The sequence below is a fragment of the Antedon mediterranea genome, chromosome 8 (genome assembly GCF_964355755.1).
Source record: "Antedon mediterranea chromosome 8, ecAntMedi1.1, whole genome shotgun sequence".
NCBI lineage: Eukaryota > Metazoa > Echinodermata > Crinoidea > Comatulida > Antedonidae > Antedon > Antedon mediterranea.
Window position 1 is genome coordinate 8069845 of NC_092677.1, and position 19668 is coordinate 8089512.

At 32.9% G+C, this 19668-nt stretch overlaps 1 protein-coding gene across 1 annotated transcript; it reads left to right on the top strand.

The window, feature by feature from the left end:
* The first annotated feature begins 742 nt into the window (after positions 1-742).
* Positions 743-19214, top strand: LOC140056539 (short transient receptor potential channel 4-like). Its single transcript, XM_072101941.1, has 15 exons — positions 743-827; positions 1625-1811; positions 2101-2219; positions 6695-6802; positions 7395-7691; positions 7985-8098; positions 8286-8473; positions 8704-8873; positions 9219-9358; positions 9543-10114; positions 10627-10825; positions 11631-11813; positions 14019-14060; positions 15074-15192; positions 16458-19214. Exons 2-15 carry the CDS (start codon positions 1637-1639, stop codon positions 16690-16692), a joined length of 2661 nt encoding a protein of 886 aa, XP_071958042.1. The 5' UTR covers positions 743-827; positions 1625-1636; the 3' UTR covers positions 16693-19214.
* The last annotated feature ends 454 nt before the right edge of the window (positions 19215-19668 follow it).

Genomic DNA, 19668 nt, shown 5'->3' on the forward strand with positions numbered 1-19668 from the left:
TGTGCCATTCACACTAAATAACTAGTTTGCCATTCACACTAAATAACTAGTTTGCCATTCACAATAAATAACCAGTGTGCCTTTCACACCAAATAACTAGTGTGCCATTCACACCAAATAACTAGTGTGCCATTCACACTAAATAACTAGTGTGCCATTCACACTAAATAACTAGTGTGCCATTCACACTAAATAACTAGTGTGCCATTCACACCAAATAACTAGTGTTCCATTCACACTAAATAACTAGTGTGCTTTCCACACTACATAACTAGTGTGCCATTCACACTAAATAACCAGTGTGCCATTCACACTAAAAAAACTAGTGTGCCATTCATACTAAATAACTAGTGTGCTTTCCACACTACATAACTAGTGTGCCATTCACACTAAATAACCAGTGTGCCATTCACACTAAAAAAACTAGTGTGCCATTCATACTAAATAACTAGTGTGTCATTCACACTAAATAAACCTTATACAACTTAATGACAATACAAAAAAGGTCAACTCACCTTAGACGGTAAAACGTTTCACTGGTTTTATTCAATACTTCACCATAACTTATTCAAACACCTAATGTCAATATGGGTGTAGTTTGTTCTTTTTAACGTATTTTGTCCAGCTAGACCTACTAATGTACCTACGTTGCCATCGAATTTAGCATTATTTGGAATTTACTTTTCTTGGAAATCTTACTAATGTTTAGTTTTTAACATTTGAAATCAATTACTGTACTTGACTTTGTTAACTCATTACCGTATTCATCTCTTTTATATTACTGTAACAAAGGAGATATATGCGTTTCGGCTGGTGTATCGGTCGTGGTAAGTGTTTTACACTTTGTATTGGTGTAGGCCCTACTGTGTCTAATTGCTTTAGCTCTAAAATTGTTCGTTTTTATTGAAATAGTCGATATCATTGTATTTTACAATCATGACATACTATTTGTATAATTAAATCTTCCGTTGACGCTAGTGACTTCAAAACGCTAACCCTCCTAAACTTTGAAATGGCATAACTATTACATTGATATTAATAACGATATCCGTATCCTAGACTAAATTAATATTGATCGACGTTAAATTACACATAAAATCTGAAATGGATAGTTTCGAATGTTTGATACTTTTATCTCTTTTTTGGAATAATAGAGCACCCTTTGTCATCCACTGTACTGCTAAAATTGAACATAATTATGTGAAACTATATCGGTGGATCGGCCTATTGATATATACCCAGTGTCACTTGGTATATTATTAGTTAAATAGAGCCAAGAGACCATGGATAATAGGACATTGTGTTAAGAACTGTAGTTGGAATTTCTGACTTTTCACGAGTCAACTCACTGTGTATACAACGCTATTTCAATTGCTATTGTATAATTTCGTAATGGTTCAGTAATTAAGAAATATCAACTTCTATGATTTTTAATCAAACGGTTGAACAATTTGGGAAAATTATTACAGACCTTAAAATATAAATGGCGTGTATTATCCTGTATAGAATAGCTTATTGAAATATATTTCATTTACTTTTGAAGGAAGAGCGACATTCTTTGCTGACAATATCATTGTTTTACAGTTTATATGTTTTTTATTTGCGTGTTCTCTGTCTCTTTTAGATATGCATCAAAATGGATATCGATGATATATCGATAAACGATAGATTCCTTAGCGTGATCAGGGAAGGAGAAATTACTTATATTGAGGAAATATTAAATAATAAAGAAACAAATGGATTGGATTTAAACCACCGGGATCAGAATGGAAGAAGTGCCCTTGTAATTGCTCTCAACAATGGAAGCCTCTGTAAGTATATCTTTGTCATTCAAATATTAAAAAATCAGATCATCCAATATTGCAAAAGTAGGTTGTTTTATGTTGAAATGTTTAGTAGTAGGCCTATATGTGTTCTGCAGCTCATTGTGGAAATACTCCAGTTTTAGCTACAAAATAAAAACTAAAGTCCTTACTTTAATTGCTTCACCTGATTGTGTTTCAGTTGTAAATTTATTATTTATTGAACAGCTTTCTCATCTCAAACCAAGTCATTTTATTAAAACTATTTAATAATAAATTTGATGATATTAAATTGCAGTGGTCATCAGAACTTTACTAAAACACGGGATTCAAGTTGGAGATTGCTTGCTGAGAGCAGTAGAGTCACAGTTTTTTGAAGCTGTAGTTTTAATATGTAATCATACTAAAGCACATCCCGTAAGTATTTCTTTTTCGTTGGTAGAGTAAACATATTAATTACATGTAGGCCTATTATAAATAAAGTAAATGTCAAAACTATTAATATGTGAAATTGCTATAAAAAAATATAAAGATATAATAAATAGTGTATAAGAATATCACGCCTATAAGATATGCTATTTGGTAAATATGCGTTTATTTAGGAAATAAAAGTGGGTGAAATCCACACAAACATTTTTTTTAAACATCATTAATGAAGTATGATATACTACATTGTTTCATAATGTTTGTTTAACCAAAAGAGGAAAAAACATATCATGAGTAACATTTTATATGTTCTGTTGATTTGGATTTGGCATATTTGGCTCTGAATAAAGCAAAATGTTTGAAATATAACACCTAGTCCGGTGGCAGGAGGGGGGATATCACCACCCGAAAGGGGACAAATTGCCATCCAACTTTTCTAGACCAGAATTTTCCGTAGATTACGAATATGGAAGGTAATCGATCAGGATAGGAAGCGTTTTCGAGATATAAGGGGTCAAAGTTCAAAATTGACCAATATAAAAACATGCTATATCTCTGAAAATTCTGGACGTAGTGAGATAATTTTGGTGTCAAATTGTTCAAAATGTATATGTTTATATTAGCTCTAACAGAACTTTCTTTGAAAAATTGACCGGAAACACCATTGTTAGCAATTTTGACCTTTGACCTCTTTTTGCTATATCTAAGTATCGGCAGGTCGGAGAGAATTAAAAATAGGAGCAAATTGTTCCCAAGATATACATTTATATTCAGTATAATAGATGATATTGCTTGAAAATGACCGGAAGTGTGGTTATTAACCTTTGACATAATTGAATAAGGTTATAAAAACATAAATTAATAAATATTTGTCGTAAGGAGCCAATTTTGGTGTCAAATTGTTCACAATATATATATTTATACTTGCCATAATGCAACATTTTTTTCAAAAAGTGACTGAAACACCTATTTTTCTGTAATTTTAACCTTTGACCTGTTTTTCTCATCTAAATAACGACATGGCATAGAGATTTCTAACGGCAAATTGTTTATAATAGATATTTTTATTCAATCTAATAGATTATACTGTTTGAAAAATACAAGTGTGATTATTGCCTTGAATCCTGTACATAAGAGCCTATCAGGGCGGATTTAATTCAAAGAGGTGTGGAAGGGGAATAATACTATTACTATACAGTACAATGTCTTTCTTTTGAGCAATTTCAATCAGGTATCCATGTATCTCCAATAAACGGAATGTACGGCTCATAGAGAATTCAGAAGTTACCTTTGGTTCATTTTGGCAAATCCATATGGGTTCCTTTTAATAGGATTGAGGGTGCACAGACAGGCTTTTCCCATGGCTTAACCTACAGTTTCAGTTACCCGATATATTTCTAACACAGTAACTTATGTAGCCAAATGCATTGATCCGATACAGGAGCCAAATGTAGAACTGAACATACAGTAGAGAACCACAGAAGGGTCTAAATAGATGACCTGCTGTTGTTTCATTTTAGGCAAAATCTAAATCGGTTCCTTAAGGATTGAGAGTGCACAGGCAGCTTTATTCCATGTGCCTGTCTATATAAACCCACATTGTCACTCCTTATATTTCCATTATGAGGCTTAATGTCCATATGACCGGCCCTTGGGTTAATTTGGGCAAATCCATAGTGTTCATTAACGATCTAGAGTGCAAGGCAGCTTTATTCCATGGACCCCGCCTGTCTATTATGAACCCACAGTGTCACCCCTTATATGTCCATTATGGGGCTTAATGTCCATCCATGGAGGACCTGCCTTTGGGGGTTAATTTGGGTAAATCCATAAGTGTTCCTTAAGTATCGAGAGTGTACAGGCAGCTTTATTCCATGTGCCTGTCTATATAAACCCACAGTGTCACCCATTATATTTCCATTATGGGGCTTAATGTCCACCCATGGAGGACCGGCCCTTGGGTTAATTTGGGCAAATCCATAAGTGTTCCTTAAGGATCGAGAGTGCACAGGCAGCTTTATTCCATGGTTCTGCCTGTCTATATAAACCCACAGTGTCACCCATTATATTTCCATTATGGGGCTTAATGTCCATGGAGGACCGGCCCTTGGGTTAATTTGGGCAAATCCATAATTGTTATTTAAAGATTGAGGGTGCACATTTAGTTTTATTCCATAGTTCATCTATGAATTATTTACCCCATACTAATTTCTAATACAGGGCCTTATGTAGCACACCACATAGAGATCCCAAAAGGGTCCTTAGAGGGTTCATTCGGGCAAATCCATATAGGTTATTTTAGAATCCTTTGTATACAGGAAACTCTTTCCTGTATGGGCCAAACTATATAAAAATGGTGGTCTGTCTGTGTAGTGAGTTGTGGATTGAGTTTGGCCACCTGGATCTGCCTATGCCCTATCCTGTACGAATTGGTATTCTCTGGTTCTGATGAATAGTAGTTTATTTTCCAAAAACGAATATTGTAGCCCTAATAAATGCAACTGTATAGTGGCAAATCATTGAAGGTCAGCGCAACATTTTAACATCATAACATTCTAATCGTCATAATATTAATTTTATTATTTATTTTACAGTATTATATTAATACATTTAAAATAATGCGCACTAGAAAAAATATAAAAATACCATAACTTCACTGCTCAAATAACGTGATTACATTTATGAACATCGATCTCATAGTTTGAATAACTTTGCATTATTTAGTATATCATTTATTCAAATGTTGAACTTTGACCCATGTCAACTTGTGTAATGATAAATGTGCTCTTTTGATTGTGTATGATTGATAGATGTCTTAACAGAATGATAAAACATAACATTTTGTCCTAAATGTTAGTTTTTATTTGGTTTTAAATGCAAATTGGTTGATTGGTCAATATTGACATTTGACCTTTAATTGCAAAGTATTTGTTTTATAAGGCGACTGAATAACACCATACAATACATATAACCATACAAATGTATTAAAAGACCAAATTGAACTTTAATAAATTGGTTATAATACATATGTATATAATACATTGTTATAATTGGTCAATTTTGAACTTTGACCCCTTATCTCTTCCTATTCGCTTCCTATCCTGATCGAAGTCTGATTTGATTAAATACAGTATTATAATGAAATAACATAACTTTACTTATCCAATAATTTGATTACTTGTAAAACCATCAATAACAACTTTGCATTTATTTGTTAACTAATACGCGTATTAAAATGTTGACCTTTGACCTTATGTCAACTGATGAAATTGACCTTATGTCAACTGATGAAATGATGTATTTGCTCTTTTACATTGCGTATGATTGATTAACAGGATGAGAAAACATCCGATTTTTATTAAATATTAGTTTTTATTTGGTTTTATAGGTACGTTCTATGATTGGTCAATATTGACATTTGACCCTTAATCACAAAGGATTTTTTTTTCATAAGGTGATTGAATAGACACTTATAATCATAAAAATGTAATAAAAGACCAAATTGTGCTTCAATAAATTTGTTATAATACATATACATAATACATTGTTGTAATTGGTCAATTTTGAACTTTGACCCCTTATATCTCAAAAACGCTTCCTATCCTGATCGATTACCTTCCATATTCGTAATCTACGGAAAATTCTAGTCTAGAAAAGTTGGATGGCAATTTGTCCCCTTTTAGGTGGTGATTCCCCCCTCCTGCCACCGGACTAACCAATTTACCACTAATTTAATATACTGTGCGGTTATTTTTCAAGATGGACTTTCATTAGACAGTGTATACCAATATCATAAAACACCCCTATTTGAGGCAAATCGTTGAACCTAAATTCGTTTTAATTGTCAATAACTAATTATCTAACTCAATTTAATAAGTAAACAGGGTTACATCAGGTGGTTAAAATCAGTACCGAAAGTACGAACCAACTTTATATACCATCAAGTAAACATTCTAGAAGTAACGCGCGATTTTCCGAATTTTGCCCTTACGTAAATGCAATAATGTAATATACTCAAATGTTGACAAATTGTTTCATATAACTTTATTCCAAATCATAATTTCTTAATTAACCATTTTTAATCAAAAATGATAAAAATAATATGAAAAGGAATAGGGCAACCACGACAAGCAAACCTTTACAACTGTGGCGCCCTGTAAAAATAAAAAGTTCCATAATAATGGAAATGCTTAAGGCAAGGCAATAATATACAATTTGTAAAGTGTTTACATTAAACAAAGTATCCTTATCTCATTCTATAGGTACCGCCTCTTTTTTCTCGGTTTTCTTTTCTTTTCATTTTACAATTAAACATTTTACTTTTGTTTGGTGGTTTGAATTTCTTTTAGAAGAAAATATTTGTGGAAGTAAGTTCTAATAATATAGGAAATAATAAAGACATGCCTTATTTATTTATATTTTTGTTCTTCCTGAAATCGATATTATTTTCAATGTATGTTTTTTAGGAGGATAGAGAAGCAATAATCAATTGTCGCACTGAGAATGATGATTTCCATCCAGACGCTTCTCCAATTATTTTAGCAAGTCATCACAATAACTACAAAATCATAAAGGTAGGCCTACCATAGTTTAATCATACAGCGGTTCGGTCTCGTGCATAAAAATACCATTGCTCAATGCAAGTACGGTATCAAGTTAACAAGCCTGACGGCCATGGTGTGCAACAAACATATTCATCATTACACCTGAAATTACGCCTGAAACTATAATAGGCCTTATACAATAGCTTATGCGTAACGAAGTTGGTTATCAATAGGCCTACACACGATAGTGTCGATTTGATACCGTACGTGCTTTATACAATTATACAAAGTTTATATTAATTATTTTCAAAATATTATTTACCTTACAGGGTCAACGGCAACATTCTATACACAGAATCACATATCTTCTGAACGAAGACCCATTATAGAGAACATGCCATTACGTTGAACCGATTAAATAAGTTCTAAACCAGTAGACTGTGGGCCATTAGCTTCTAAGCTGCATTTCTGCAGTCCAGTCAATGGGGCAGGACGGAATGACAATAAAAAATTACTTAAATATAATTATAAGATTCATAAAATTGAATTGTTCCCCCAATTATTAAAGTAGTCGATGGGCTGTTTTCTTGTTGTTTATTTGTTTTATTTTTATTTATTTAAGGTTCTCTTGAAATATGGAGCAACCGTTCCTGATCCTGACACTTCGGATTTCCTTCGAACTGAAAAGCATACTCTACAGCGGTCTGTTGGTACTCTAAACATCTATCGGGCACTTGCTAGTGAAGCGTATATTTCACTAACAAGTAGGGACCCAATTGGCACGGCATTTAGTATGTGCGGTCGCCTACGAGCACTAAGTAACCAAGAGTACGAGTTTAGGGTAGAGTATAACGAGCTTGCCGACCAAATGGAAAAGTATGCGGCTGATATCTTGGGTGAAGCGAGAAACTCCGAAGAGGTAAATAACAAACTTTGAATTCTTTATTGAGCTATCCATTAGTGTGTATTTCTCTACACTTTCGATGTGCGATTAACTACTTGTATCACGACAGAAGAAGAAGAATCATTTTACTTTTGATACATCCAAAACAAACTATTAAACAAAATAGAACATTTCTCTGGTTATGGCGGACTCAAAAGTAGCAATAAAAAATCTAAAATTTTAATTTATTTTAAAAACACTAAAACTAAGAAATAACGAGTTATTAATCATTAAAAATACACTAATTTTGATTGTGTGTTTCTTTTTAGTCAACAACAGTATTAACGCACCAAGAGGACAAGTTATACGATATCGTAGATCAAGGAATGGAGCACTGCCAACTTTACAAAGTTTTTAAAGCAATTGACGTCGAACAAAAAAAGGTACGATTTAGCTCACTCTTTCAGGTTTTTAAACTTTATGAAGATGTACCTTATTTTAAAACTTTTAAAAATACATGTTCATTTCCATCCAGTGAAATCAGAGAGCTTCTGTGCATATTTCTCCTGCATAGAACTATTTACAATGTCACATGAATCTTACATTGGTCTATCAAATTTTCTTTTAAAGTTTGTTGCACATCCGCATTGCCAACAACTGCTGATCAAACGATTCTATGGAAGATTTTCATTCGTTCGTGATTGGGGAGCTCTACGACAGCTTTGTTTCACGCTGCTTATTATGATATTGTTTCCTGTTCTTTCTATCATATACCTGATTTTACCATTCGATAAAGTTAAATATATGATCCGTGTTCCGTAAGTATTTTGTTAGACATCTAAGTAAACAATATCACAAAGAAACAATAATACAGAAAGAATCATATGTCAATCAATTCAAATGTTGCTACTTACCATATCATATCTTAAGGGCTATCGATGATGTACAACATCATAGCCTGGTATTTTGTCTGAACAGAAAAACATTTGAATTTTTAAAGGATTAAAGCAGGCTTTGAAACAATTATTTTATAATATTTTGTCTACAGGTACATAAAATTCTTGATGGATCTGGGCTCAAAGTTGTATTTTTTATCGTTTGTTTTTATGACGACAGCAGTATCAAAGCCAATTATGGACACTGATGCCGATTTGGATGATCAGAGCTTTAGCCAACTTCCAAATTGGTTGTTATGTGTTATCTTTGTCTTTGTTGTAGGCAAGTTATTCTTTTTTGCTTTAAATAATCTACGTTATCAATATTTTACATTGTCATAGTTTTCATTTTGGACAAGTAGGCCTAGAGAAATTTAGGTAGGCTTTTATATTTGGATATTTGAGAACTTCGAACTGGCCAATAGCTGAAGAGGAGAAAATAGTAAATACTTGAAGGTGGATACATATTGTACATCCTGCTCAGGCTGCATCCATCGTACTCGGTACAGCTGCAACATGTATATTGTGTATACACAATCACAAATACAAAACAAAGTACTCGTACGCATACGAATACGAAGTTAAAATTAATATTATAACAATGTTTCTCGTTCATATCAATAAACAGCTCTGACGTGGCACGAATTGAAACAGTTAAATCGAACTGGTTGGGAGAGGTTCAAAGCTGACGGACAAAATTTCATGGATTTTGTTTTGCTTGTCCTCTATTGGAGTTATTTAATGCTAACTCTAATGTCTTATCTTGAGGTAAGTCCATTGTTTCTGTCAATCATTGTGACATACATTAACTGAAGTTCATTAGTTATTCGTTTACTACTGTACGCGTCAGAGTAGGTGAATTATACAATACACTGCCGAAAGGTCGTTACAGGTGACAGGTAAACGATCAATTAATTAAAAATAATGGAGTATTTTTTTACATTTATAATAGCTTCAACAACAGATAGATGTTAACAACCACGATTTACAAGTTCGTGACCTGACAGTGGAGGGGCTAGATGATCACCTAACCAACGTTACTCTACCCGACCTAAAGCAATTCATCTCAAGCTCACTTAATAACACAGAGTTGAACATTAACGCCTATACTCGAGAACAACTTACTCTAGTCATGACAGAATTAATGAACAATTTATCTTGCGATATGCCGGAAGAAGCACAGCTGAATGTTCCCACCAGCGACGATGCAGTTTCGTACTACAGGCTAAGCCTCGATCCATTCCACCCAGAGTTGGTTGCCGAGGCGTTGTACGCTTGCGCGACTATAATCGCCTTTCTAAGATTGTTGAATTTGTCAGTAGCAAGTCAGCTGGTTGGACCGTTGCAAATCTCCCTTGGAGGAATGTTGGTGGATATTATTAAGTTTATTCTTGTTTTTGCAATCGTCTGGTTTGCATTTGCTCTTGGTCTGAACCAGGTTTACCAATATTACGAAGATGTCCGCCACAGATCATGTGTTGCTGAGAATGGAGAAGACGAATGCCGAATCGGGCCATTTTATGAGTAAGGACAATAACTATCATAGCATAATATTATCATTTATTTGGCTTGAATGAACAATAAATACATACAGGGGCAATTAAAAACAATGTAGAAGAAAGAGGCAGGAATACATAAATGATAGAGAAAAAATAACAATTGAGAGGCTTGTTAAGATACTTGCACAACATCTAGTGTAGGCCTAAACATGTAGCCTACATTAAACTCTAAAAAGGAAACTCAGGAAATATTTCTTTGAACGTTGTAAAATTATGATTGCTACTATTTTTAGTATTAATATATACCATGGACCTATCAATTGAACATGAATATACAATGCAAATTTCTGTTGACAAGAAAATGTATTTAAAATGTCAATTTACATTCTTAACGGAAACTTTATTATTTTTTTGACAAGACCTCTAGATATGTGTGTATTAGAATACCCGTGTATTATAGTACTGTTCAGTTTATTTTGACTATGTAGCTTAGTTAGTAAAGTTCTTCACCGTCACATGCATTTTGTTTTTTTCTAGTATATGGCAATCTTTACTGACTCTATTCTGGACTCTGTTTGGTCTGCAAAATGCCTCGGTTGTCCAGTTGAACGATGCAGGACACACATTTACGGAAATAATTGGAACTCTGTTATTTGCTTTCTATCTGTTATTTGCTGTTGTTGTATTGCTAAACGCCCTCATTGCAATGATGAGCAACACGTACACACGAGTGGAGGTTAGTGTGATCCATTAAATTGTAAATTATTCCGAAGCACTGTAGGCCTAGGCCCTACAGCATATTTGTCGAATTACATGTAGTTTAACATAATTTTCGCCACGGTGAATTAATTGTCGTTGATAAAAAAAATATTCTATGGAAGCACCACTAGTATGATTATTCGAAATAATATTAGAAGAACCAGAGAAGAGTGATTTTCCGAAGAATTATTTCACTCTTTCCGAAGAGTAATTTCACTCTTCAGGAAGAGTAAAATCAGTCTTCCCTGTGAAAACATTATAAACGCATTTAACTATTTAGTTTCTACTGTTGGTTACATAAAGGAGTCATAATTTGAGAGGTTTTGTGTATAATCGCAACAACTCAAATGTATATAGATAGGAAATGTTTTATTTATTATGTCTTATGTTTTTTATGGAAAAGGGTCCTGCTAAAACAGAATTGTAAAATTCTCTATGCAGGGTCCTTGCCATCATTTATATTATGAAACTATATTTATAAACGATGAGTAAATAAATGTGAATTGAATTGAATAATGTAGAATGACACATTTATAAGACAGATATAAAATTTTAGTTTAACCTCGTATAACAACTTAAAAACAACTTTTAGTCTTGCTAGTGTTCTGCCATAGTTTGACCAAAAAATGTGATGTGCCCAATGTGGTAGTAACAAACCCAAATATGGTAGTAATATGACATAATCATGTCCATTTATGGGCACATTACATTTTTGTTTGTAGTTTTTGTTTGATTGAAGCTTCTTATATTTTTGTCGAAACATTTCAATTACAATTTTATAGGAAAATTCGGACACAGAATGGAAGTTTGCGAGAGCCAAAATGTGGGGAAGATTTTTGGAATTGCAGAATACCGTTCCTCCGCCATTCAACATTATACCGTCTGTAAAATGGATACGAGTATGCTGGTTGAACTTACGGTTTGAGTGGTGTATTACTCGCGCCGCTTACAAGAAACGGAATCAGGTACGTTGAATCAAAGTCCATTATGACAATATAAAATCGTTTTTGATATGCTTTGTAATGATTGAGTTAGTACTTTTCTCATTACCTTGCTATATTTCCATTACGTGACGGGATTATGATTAGAAGTATCAAATGTGACCCTACGGATGCCGATGAAATGAGTCCATCTGGACGCCACCTTGCCGTATGAAATGAGAGGCGATGAATATCATCTGATTGATTTTCCAATATCCCAGTTGGAAAATCCCGTTGGACTAATTATTGTATTGTTATTGGCTGTTAAACCGTCGTAAAACCGATTAATAAACGTGCGGTTCAATAAGAGATATTTTTGTGGTAAAATCCAATCGTGCTCATTTTCTTAAACTCGATAATTATACTACCCACTTGCATTCTCAAATGATGAATCAAGTCGTTTTGGAGACTCAGTATTTTCCATTCCAATGTTTAATGTCTCAATTGGCCTGCGTGGGTACACAGTTAATTAGTTTCAAACAATAAATGTTATCATAATAGCGTGCACTAGTTCTTGTCAATTTCAGGACCGTATTTTAATTGTAATTTATCGGTTCCCTTTGGTAATACAAGTAGCCAAAAGGTGAAACGATATCTTTAAGTTTTAAATAATCAAAGAATGAAAGAATACCAGATCAGTTGAAAATATCAATAATTATACAACAATGACTGGTTTTTATAAATAAAAGATAAATATATACATATTCGTACAGAAAACTAAAGTTTTATAATGGGAACATAGGATGACAATTTATACCTATTTTTCGATAATCAAATTACTTCATGATCAATAAGAAATATATTAGTCGAGTCTTCCTTAAAACGCGAATATCTACAAAAACCGCACACCCATAATTCTCAACTTATAATAATTACTGACAGTATGTTCTGGTTTAAAAACTTGCAGAATTATGAAGTTGGTTTATCCAAACAAGGCCATGATAATGGTGTTTTGACGCCGATGCTGCAAATGCCTAATGAACGAACAAAACTCTTTCAATTTCAACACCATACATAACACCTAATCACCGCTTTTACGTCATCTAATTGTCTATTTATCAACTAAAATCTTCTAAATGTTCACAGTAATGGAAATTTATTTGAAGCATCATTACATCGTAATATAATTTCTAAATCTGTTTTAATGTCAAGAATTTCGAGTAAGGATGATCAAGATATTTCATCAGTACAGCATTAAACGAATTCGTGTTAATTTGCCGTGGTGTAGTTATTCAAAAGTTAATGCTATTGAAATGATTAAATGTAAAACATTGGATTATATCTATTATGTATGAACGAATGTTGTTCGACAAATCATTGTTGGTAACGATTAGGTTCGGTGCAGCTATTAACTCTATGTAATCTCAAGGAAAGACTCATCCGCATTGTATAGGAAATATATGATGTGTTCGTAGAGCATAGGAATTTAGAACTATCACGATTTAATCCGTTATTCTTTATCGCGGTGACAATAACAAACAAAACATCTCGATGCGCTGCTAAAATTTTAAACCTCTCGCACATAAAGTGCTAAATTCATTTACAAAAAAAAAGTTATAATTCCAAGATTTTGTGTAAATACTATTATATACTTATACGGCACAGTCTTTCTTAAAAACTCATTCTTATTTTGTTTGTAAGTGTTTTCTTGTATAAAATGACATTTTATTTTGTTATGACTGTAATTTTACTGTAACGTCATGTAGGCCTATCCAGTTGTAGGTCCTAAAAGTGTATCTTAAAAATATGTTATGTTATGAAGAATAAAAAAAAGAGAAACTTTTTATAAAAAAGGCCTACAATGGTAAAAGGTTCAACATCAGGAGAAAACTTATTATCAATTGGTTTTCAGTCATGCCCGCGCAATCAATCAAAAACGTTGATTAGAGAATCAGTTCGAGAAAGTTACTTTACTTGTATGCATCGATATTTTTATTAGTTTAGTGGCACCATGTGCGAGCGTGGTAACTATAAAACCGGTCTCAATGCAGAAAGATTTCTGGCATGATTTATTTATATGACATATTGGATAATTACTGCACATCATGACTGGATCTAGGTCACATTTGTTGACGGCATTAGGTACCATGGGAGGACAACCAAGTATTTCAATATATTGGCTCAATAATAGAGTTGATTGAAATGAAGTAGAGTGGGATTATCCTGTTGTGTGTTTTTTCTCTCTTGCAGGCTAAACATCGTGACGTTCAAAGTGCCGAGCGGCAGTACTTTGTAAGATATACTGACTTGTTTTTATCTATAAAACCCGCTTGATAATACAATTTAAGTAAGAAACATAGGCATTGGGAAAATAATGAGCGTAGGATTAAAAACCTGCCAACTGAGCTTTTTTCTTTTCTTGTGGGTTCTTCCACCTTTTATTTTATCTATCTGTAGGAATAATATATCATTTTGAACATTGTTTCATTTGTTATATTCACATTATAATAATCCATTCATTTATCACATTCATAAATGCATACACCTCACATAGATCCTCACTCCAATAATGTTGCTACTGGGCCTATAAGACACAGTGATCCATATATCATGGTAGTATAACACCTGTCAGCTAACTTTTTTCTTTATTGAGTTAAACTAGATTCTGATACACGTAGGCCTACGTTAACATCATTACATGTACCATATTTCTAAAATGACATTCATCATGAATGATCGGCATTGTTATGGTCGTGTTGTGTTTCATAATAAACAATGTCTTCATTTAGAAATCAAACACTGCACCATGTTACAAATATATACAAGATTCAAGTAGTAGAACATGATGATGACAAAGAATAATATCAAGCAACATAGAAACTAAGATAACTGTCTACAGATAAATATTATATTTGGAAACAAGGTTATATAATGTATTTCTGATGGTTATCGCAATTTTCATGTCAAATTTACCATTGCTGCCATCATCCTAATAGATGATTACCTCCAATAGTTACACGTCAGTTGTACAGTACACCGGAACTCCAGGTTGAAGTCCATGAAGACTCTTGTTCTGCCACTAACCAAATTGTGATCGATGGGAACCACCTGTGTCTATCTTATGCTATTATCACCATCCAAATCATGAGATCGTTCTGTTTCTATTCCATAATAACATCTATAACTTTAATAAAAATGTATCTTCAGTCGCGATGCCAAATTTGCACCATCATCATCACAACATCAACACTACTAATATCATCTCTGTCACCCCAATTCATCGTTTAAATTTATATTTTTTTTAGATGGTAATAAAACAACTCGTGACTAGATACATAACAGAGAAAACTACCTCAAGCGATACCGAGTCTGGAGTTAGCCGAGCTGATGTCATCAATATAAAAAATGATCTCGCTGTTTTCAGGTAATATATTTCTGCTATAGATTGCTATATAATTTCTTCTTAATTTTTTTTAGGTATAATAAATAATAATTCAGACGTAAAGTCAGGCGATGGGTAATTTCAGAATACTTACAGTGATTAATTGACAAAAAAAAAATCCACTTGACTTAAAACGAGTCTCCATCTTTCTAAATTGGGATATATTATATCATTGAGGAATAAATCTATGTTAATATTTCATGTTTATATTGTTGTGTGTATGTTTTAGTACAGTTTATAGTAGAGCAGTTGAAAGAAGGAGATGTATACAGTATTGTGAGAGTTGAATTATATTTTTCACATTGAGAGGCTGCAAACATAATGAGTTGTGATTAATATAATTATCGTCCGATTCGCCTACATCACTACAGTACCACTTCCAGTATTCAGATAATGAAAGTTTGATGGTTGGTTCCAGAAATGTTATGTAGGCCAAGAAATACGATGGCCAACATGTTATTAAAGAACTGATGAGTGGGGTAAAATACTTCAGGTCAATTTCCTCTAATTTTGGCTTTTAAAATATGGCTTTAACATCCAAACACGTATTTACATTGGTTATTCTCAATTTCAAAGAATTTGAGATTGCCCAAAGGCGTCCTAGATTAGATCTGGTTTAGTTTGTTATTTAAAGGAATTATTTTATTACGAAAACACAAATAAATAGGTTGGGTTATTCACAAAAAGAATATTACTATTAAATTTGATACAATACTTTGTGAGTATAATCTATAGTAGATTTTTAGTATTGAAATGGGATAATATGTTTATAAGAACAATTCTATTTGTTACGGTATGTCGTAAAAACGTACATTTCAAAACTAATACATCCACATTTGGAAACTCTGGAAATAACGCATTAAATTAAAGAGTTTGTTTTGGCTATAAAAACATGAGTGCATAGTATTAAAACAAATGCTGTTAAGGAGTCGTTTCAAGCAAGATATAAAAATGATTTACTTAAATTTCCTCACGTCCTACTCTTTTCCATTGTATTTTTTAATTACATTTATTTTGTACCTAATGTGTTAAGAACAGACCTCCTAAACAGCATAACTTAGTAGACAGCAACGATTGGTTCTCACTAGATAATTATTCATCGCATCATAATTTAAGCAGTTCGAACATCCATCGGAATAAAATAATTGCGGTTCTTGGTGGAAACCACCCAACTATAGGAAATTCTGCCCTAACACGTTGGAAAAAATGTATTAAACGTTGCTATTATTTTCTTATATTTTGTACAGATACGAGACATTTAAGATGTTAACTGGTCAAGAAAGAGCCTTTGCATCGCTAAATATCAGATACAATGAAATTCGTGAACAACTAGAAAAAGTTAATGAACTTTACGACAAAACATCCGACCTAGACACAAACGTACAAGACCTGCGTGAACATACAATGGAAATACGTGAGACGGTTGATGATATGTCCATGTCAATATTACCAGGATCGAAGCGAAGTACAAGTAACCTTTAGAGGTGTTCATAATCTAAAGAGATATTCTGAGTGTAATAACAAGAATAACTTAGATGCCATACTATATGTCCACACTATTGTCAGCACTTTGATGATGTGTTTCCACTTTGACACAACGCAGGCCAACCACAAGCGCCAGTTCGGATGATCAATCGCGTCATGATTGGTCAAATTACTCCGTTATTTCGTTGTGCCCAATTGGAAGCCAAGCTTGACACTAATCATCGTGTGTTATAACAGAAGATGTTCCTGCTTCTGTATATAAATTAAAATTACTATAAGTTTTCTAATTGTCTTTCAGCAAGTGCTGTCGGCAAAGGGTATCTAATTAATAGTGTTCAGAGTGCGATATGGCTACTCTTTAGTCGATTTTAGATACTGTATATATAATTTTTCCAATAGACAATTTCTGTATACAGTTTCACATATACATCCCATGTGACACCTGTATCGTAGGTCATATAAACCTAACTTAACTATAATGGTAGCGTATTATATTATACATAATATGCCACTTTAATTCAGAAGGATACTGAACAGATGAAGTATCAAATGTGGAGCTAAGATCAGTACAGAGATACATACAGATTATGGAAAGAAATCGTTTACCACAGGTATTATGCATAGTTTTGCTTAAAATTCGACACGTAAAATCATATGATCATATACGGTATCGTGATTAAAAAACGTCACAAACACGGCGTAAATTGTATGGTCCATACGGTATCGTGAGTAAAATCGTCACAAAAACAGCGTAAATCGTACATGGTCCATACGGTAGCGTGTGTACAAAAAAACGTCACAAACACAGCGTAAACCGTGTATGGTCCATACGGTAGCGTGAGTAAAAAAAACGTCACAAACACAGCGTAAATCGTATGGTCCATACGGTATCGTGAGTAAAACACGTCACAAACACAGCGTAAATCATAGTCCATACGGTAGCGTAAGGAAAAAACGTCACAGACACAGCGTAAATCGTATGGTCTATACGGTATCGTGAGGAAAAAACGTCACAGACGCATGTAAAAACATCACGCACAGGGTAAATCGAAGATTCACATAATATGCCTACGGTATCGTAACAAAAACATCATAAACATAGCCAAGACTGCTACGTGAAAGGATTTATCTTTATCATTAATCTGTAATCAGTAATAATGTAAGCCTTTATACCTATAAAAATCAACATTCCCATATTGAAACTGTAATATATCATCATTTATGAATACGGTTTCTCATTTTTCACCTGTCCACTGAATGGCGTTTTCTTATAAATCAGACATGACTCAATAATATATATATATACAGTATATATTAATTTGATATTTCAACCTTCAATATTTTTAATATTTCCAGCAATAACAAGATAGTGTGTCATTTGACTTACATATTTATTGTAAGAATGTAAAAACACGTTGATTTTCCTTCTATGAGTTATTACCGTATTATTGCAATGTTTATTTTTTTATGTTATATTAAACACATGATCTTGAACCGCGTTAACCTACAGTGTTCAATTTCTGATTCTTTTTTTCATCGTCGTAATCAGTTATTAACTTTGCGAATCCTAATGGGATATGGTGATTTATAAATGTTACAGCGTATAATGTATATTTAATCCATTATACACTATCATGAAAGATACTGCACTCAGTGAAAGCAAATTAATTTACTGTTGAATAATTCCATCGAGTTGATGTCGGATTTATTTAATAATGACACGACTGAACCGAAAGATTGCAACGTATGATTTTATAATATATTTATAAGTAACATCAGGATTAAATGTTGTGAGGGACTGTATCATGGAATTTTTAAGTTAAAGGGTCGGTCAAGACTACTGTATGTACATTGATATTGACAACAATAAAGAATTTTAAACCCGGAGCTACCACGTAAAGGTAAATACTGTGGCAATGTACGTCACATTTGAGATACTGTAGAATGGAATTATGTTAAAGTTAAAGGGTATGTGGGTCTGAAATATACTATTATTATATATACCTTTGCAACTACATCATTGATATTGGCAGCCATAAATAATAGAAAGTTTAATCCTGGAGCCACCCTTTAAGAGGTAAATATCTGTAAAAAGACCATGTTACACAGACGTAAAATTCAGATAGTAATAAGAATGGACTGCTCATTTTGTTTAGTTCATTAAAAATTGTTGGTCTTCCCTTACGTAATTAAGTTTAATTAATTGGCCATGAAGCTAAAATTAAACAAAACACCCACCCGTTTTTATTCGTAGGCAATTGAAAACTAAAATGATTCACGAGTAAAAAACTGATGCATGCGCATATTCAAAAGTTTATTCGAGCTGTAACGTACTTTTAACTTTATGTTTGGTGGAACATGTATGTGTAAATAGTAACACTAACTATATAAACCAAATTCAAATTATTATAATAATATAAGTAAATATAACGTATAATGTTATTATTGAGTTTCATTTTGATTATGAACTTATAATGTAACCTTTTAATCGTAGCTATTTTAGGAATAGTATACTCTACTCCCAGTGTTTTATATCAGTTATTTTATTGTTTTATTACGTTGCAAGCTTGGGTTACACTATCAATCTTCACAAAATTAAAATGAAATATCATACTAAAAATTATCAAATACATTTGTTTCTTTCACGAGTGGTGTAGCATTACCAATGAACTATTGTACAATTCAAGATTTATTTTGTTCTATTTTTTTATTTGTATCATAATATTGTCATGACTTTTACTTGTGATATGGTAAACAAACTTAAATTTCTCTGATGATTATGAGTAGGCCTACTCTTGAGGTACAGTATTATCAATTTATGATAAGCTCTTCTGAAACTACTGCTCTGTGAACACCTTATAAACTCTTCTGAAATTACTGCTCTGGATACACCATATAATCTCTTCTGACACAACTGCTCTGTGACTACCTTATAAACTCTTCTGAAACTATTGCTCTATGAACACCCTATAC

Excerpts from the sequence above, each read along its gene's own strand:
- LOC140056539 (XM_072101941.1), top strand. The coding sequence starts at position 1,637 with ATGGATATCGATGATATATCGATAAACGATAGATTCCTTAGCGTGATC. Across the intron at positions 1,812-2,100 it reads TCTCAACAATGGAAGCCTCT|TGGTCATCAGAACTTTACTA; the intron begins GTAAGTATATCT and ends ATTAAATTGCAG. Across the intron at positions 8,474-8,703 it reads AAATATATGATCCGTGTTCC|GTACATAAAATTCTTGATGG; the intron begins GTAAGTATTTTG and ends TTTTGTCTACAG.